We start from the raw sequence: 4,117 nt of genomic DNA, 5'->3' as shown, positions 1-4,117 counted from the left end.
TTACTTTAGGCTCGCATAATAGGTACGAAAAGTAGCGAAAATCGTGCGTGTGTTACAAAAAGAATGTTTTGCTTTTTATATTTTCTCTATCTTCATTCATCATAATCTAATTATCCAAATATTAAGTTGCATATTGTAACATATAATATTTTTTAAGCATATTGTTTCTAGTGAAAAAATAATTAAACGATTGAAATAAAAGAGGATAAGTATGATATTAATCTTTATTTCCAAATACTACTGAATTCATGAAATTATATGTACAAAAGTCAGCGGTTTACGATTCACAAGCCGGTATTCGGTTGGAGTTCATATGGCGTCATCGAATGAAAACATGGTAGAGGTGTACTGGGTATTGAAGTGCGGATTTCAATTCAACAGCTAAAAAACGTTAATCGCTCTAATTATGTGAGAGTAAATTGTTTGAACGGAATATTTCGGAGGTTGAAATTTAACGGAGGCAGTTTTTCCCCGATAAAAAGCCTTTCCGCTGCAATGGTAACAATAACGAAATTGGTGCTGATTACAGTTATTTATGGTAAATTTACTTGTACCGATTAACTATCTGTGAAATCTGATTACCGAATTTGTATTAATGTTTTGCAAATGGAAAAGCAATATCAAGTAAATTGTTGGTAACCTATGAGACAATCGATCGATAATACGCTGTAGCTTAATGTTTGGCATACATTTAATTCAATTTCGGTAGATTTGCAGTTTCTACACGAACATTTTTAATAAATGTATTATTTAAACAAAGAATATCAGTTATTGATCATAATTAGATGTGAACAATTATTTTAAATATTTATTTGTCTATAAATCTATTTTGTGCATTATTTTGTAACACAGTTAGTATTATTGAAACAATTCAGCTCTTTCAGGTATTTTTACTCCTGTAATAGCATCTCGTGTAGTTGAGCTAAGCGATAGGTATGTAATAAATTATGTTTGTTTATATTAGAACTATATACATATTAATTTTTTATTATTTGCCATAGAATTTTGGACATTCATAAAGATGGACAATGGCTGATAATGGTACAAGTATACAGCATTCTAAATATGTTTTATGCAAGTGTTAGATAATTTTCTTTGCAGATGTATGCACCTTGGTGTGTATATTGTAAAAGGATAGAACCAATTTGGACTCATGTGGCTCAACATTTACACGCAACATCAATACGTGTAGGACGTGTTGACGGCTCTAGATTTACAAGTGTCACTCATGCTTTTAAAGTTACAGGATTTCCAACTATCCTATTGTAAGCAAAACAATCATTTAACATAAGTTTGATGTGCTTAACATAATATTCCTTATTTACACATAGCCTGAAAGGAGAGCAAGAATTTGTATATCATGGAGATAGAACGCTAGATGAAATAGTAAAATTCGCATTAAGAGTAAGCGGTCCACCCGTTCAAGAGATAACGAAAACTCAAAGCTTCGACACAATTAAAAAGGAACGTGATCTATACTTTTTATACGTTGGTGAAAGATCCGGGATATTATGGGTAAATTCAACTAACTTATTATAGTTNATAATATTTTTTAAGCATATTGTTTCTAGTGAAAAAATAATTAAACGATTGAAATAAAAGAGGATAAGTATGATATTAATCTTTATTTCCAAATACTACTGAATTCATGAAATTATATGTACAAAAGTCAGCGGTTTACGATTCACAAGCCGGTATTCGGTTGGAGTTCATATGGCGTCATCGAATGAAAACATGGTAGAGGTGTACTGGGTATTGAAGTGCGGATTTCAATTCAACAGCTAAAAAACGTTAATCGCTCTAATTATGTGAGAGTAAATTGTTTGAACGGAATATTTCGGAGGTTGAAATTTAACGGAGGCAGTTTTTCCCCGATAAAAAGCCTTTCCGCTGCAATGGTAACAATAACGAAATTGGTGCTGATTACAGTTATTTATGGTAAATTTACTTGTACCGATTAACTATCTGTGAAATCTGATTACCGAATTTGTATTAATGTTTTGCAAATGGAAAAGCAATATCAAGTAAATTGTTGGTAACCTATGAGACAATCGATCGATAATACGCTGTAGCTTAATGTTTGGCATACATTTAATTCAATTTCGGTAGATTTGCAGTTTCTACACGAACATTTTTAATAAATGTATTATTTAAACAAAGAATATCAGTTATTGATCATAATTAGATGTGAACAATTATTTTAAATATTTATTTGTCTATAAATCTATTTTGTGCATTATTTTGTAACACAGTTAGTATTATTGAAACAATTCAGCTCTTTCAGGTATTTTTACTCCTGTAATAGCATCTCGTGTAGTTGAGCTAAGCGATAGGTATGTAATAAATTATGTTTGTTTATATTAGAACTATATACATATTAATTTTTTATTATTTGCCATAGAATTTTGGACATTCATAAAGATGGACAATGGCTGATAATGGTACAAGTATACAGCATTCTAAATATGTTTTATGCAAGTGTTAGATAATTTTCTTTGCAGATGTATGCACCTTGGTGTGTATATTGTAAAAGGATAGAACCAATTTGGACTCATGTGGCTCAACATTTACACGCAACATCAATACGTGTAGGACGTGTTGACGGCTCTAGATTTACAAGTGTCACTCATGCTTTTAAAGTTACAGGATTTCCAACTATCCTATTGTAAGCAAAACAATCATTTAACATAAGTTTGATGTGCTTAACATAATATTCCTTATTTACACATAGCCTGAAAGGAGAGCAAGAATTTGTATATCATGGAGATAGAACGCTAGATGAAATAGTAAAATTCGCATTAAGAGTAAGCGGTCCACCCGTTCAAGAGATAACGAAAACTCAAAGCTTCGACACAATTAAAAAGGAACGTGATCTATACTTTTTATACGTTGGTGAAAGATCCGGGATATTATGGGTAAATTCAACTAACTTATTATAGTTTAATTCATGATATAGTAGAAAGTAGAAATGTTAATATAATAATGAAGATTTTTTATATTTAGGAATTCTATCACAAGACTGCAGACATGTTCCAGCCACACGCGTTTTTCTATCAAAGCCATCCAATGGTTGTTAATAAACACGCTCCAGTAGAAAAAGTCCCAGCGTTATTCGTTTATAAGGAAAATGTACATTATAATTTTAGTGGTAAATACCTTATGGAAAACATTTGTATTATTTCTAAATACATTTGTAATAACTATTAATTTCTTATAATACAGGTCACGATATAGAAGATGTAGAAAAGTTAAATGAGACAGTATACAAATGGATAAATGCAGAGCGTTTTCCGACATTCCCAAAAGTAACGAGCGGAAATATAAATCAGCTTTACCTGACAAATAAGAATTTAGTTTTGGTAGTAGTTGAAGAAAATCAACTGGAAGAAGTACCGCCGCATATGTTACGATTTAAAGATATGGTAGAATCTATAATAAAAAGTAAACGACATAAATACCACGAGTAAGTTACATTATTAATTTCGTTTTTGTTCATTCTGCTCAAGATACACAGATAATTGTAATTACTGTTTGTGCGTTTAGCCATTTTCAGTTTGGTTGGACATCTAGTCATGATGTAGTCAATAAAATAGCAATGACGGTTTTACCATTGCCAAGTTTAATCGTGATTAATACTACAACAAATCACCATCATCTTCCGGAGGATGAAGCGGAAAAACTGACTCCTTATGTGATAGAGTTGTTCCTAGAGCAAATTCGAAATGAAAGTGCTCCGGTAAATAAAATGTTCTCTTCTGATAGGTTCCAAGTTGTTTTAGACGTTGAAATATTAAGATCTATGTTTTCAGCGATATGGTGGAAACAGTTTATTAATACGTATATACAGGTCATGGTTTGAAAAGAAAACAGGTCTTTTTGCATTATGGAAGAGTGATCCTATTTTAACAATGGTCTTGTTCGGTTTACCAGCAGGATTTTTATCATTGATTTGTTATGGTACTTGTGTCCCGGATATTTTGGATGCAGACGATGATGAAGACGGTAAATTTATGATTATACCTTTGGTGTATTTGATTCTCTAACATTAAATCTTTTTCAGATCAACCAGGAGCAAATCATATGAAGAAAGATTAAAGACGTATTATCGTATTGTTTC

At 31.4% G+C, this 4,117-nt stretch overlaps 1 protein-coding gene across 8 annotated transcripts; it reads left to right on the top strand.

Moving 5' to 3' along the window:
- The first annotated feature begins 215 nt into the window (after window positions 1-215).
- Tmx3 (Thioredoxin-related transmembrane protein 3) lies at window positions 216-4,117 on the top strand. Of its 8 annotated transcripts, none has more exons than XM_018021887.2 (10): window positions 216-538; window positions 876-933; window positions 1,002-1,041; window positions 1,102-1,265; window positions 1,332-1,515; window positions 3,004-3,148; window positions 3,223-3,463; window positions 3,544-3,736; window positions 3,810-4,002; window positions 4,061-4,117. In XM_018021887.2, exons 1-10 carry the CDS (start codon window positions 496-498, stop codon window positions 4,093-4,095), a joined length of 1,296 nt encoding a protein of 431 aa, XP_017877376.1. In that variant the 5' UTR covers window positions 216-495; the 3' UTR covers window positions 4,096-4,117. The 8 variants fall into 8 exon arrangements, with proteins under 8 accessions (XP_017877376.1, XP_017877380.1, XP_017877378.1 ...); XM_018021891.2 differs by having other exon boundaries at window positions 217-538; window positions 906-933; XM_018021889.2 differs by having other exon boundaries at window positions 217-538; window positions 885-933.

The sequence above is a fragment of the Ceratina calcarata genome, unplaced genomic scaffold (assembly GCF_001652005.2).
Source record: "Ceratina calcarata isolate Rehan_Ccalc_2016 unplaced genomic scaffold, ASM165200v1 scaffold267.2, whole genome shotgun sequence".
Classification (NCBI taxonomy): Eukaryota; Metazoa; Arthropoda; class Insecta; order Hymenoptera; family Apidae; genus Ceratina; species Ceratina calcarata.
Note: the sequence above shows the minus strand (reverse complement) of the source record. Positions and strands in the feature narration are given on the sequence as shown.

What these genes read in the sequence shown, in the direction of transcription:
- Tmx3 (XM_018021887.2), top strand. Translation starts at nt 496, where the DNA reads ATGGTAACAATAACGAAATTGGTGCTGATTACAGTTATTTATG. An exon ending in GTAGTTGAGCTAAGCGATAG is followed by an intron (nt 934 to 1,001) that starts GTATGTAATAAA and finishes TATTTGCCATAG; the next exon opens with AATTTTGGACATTCATAAAG. An exon ending in AAACGACATAAATACCACGA is followed by an intron (nt 3,464 to 3,543) that starts GTAAGTTACATT and finishes TTGTGCGTTTAG; the next exon opens with CCATTTTCAGTTTGGTTGGA.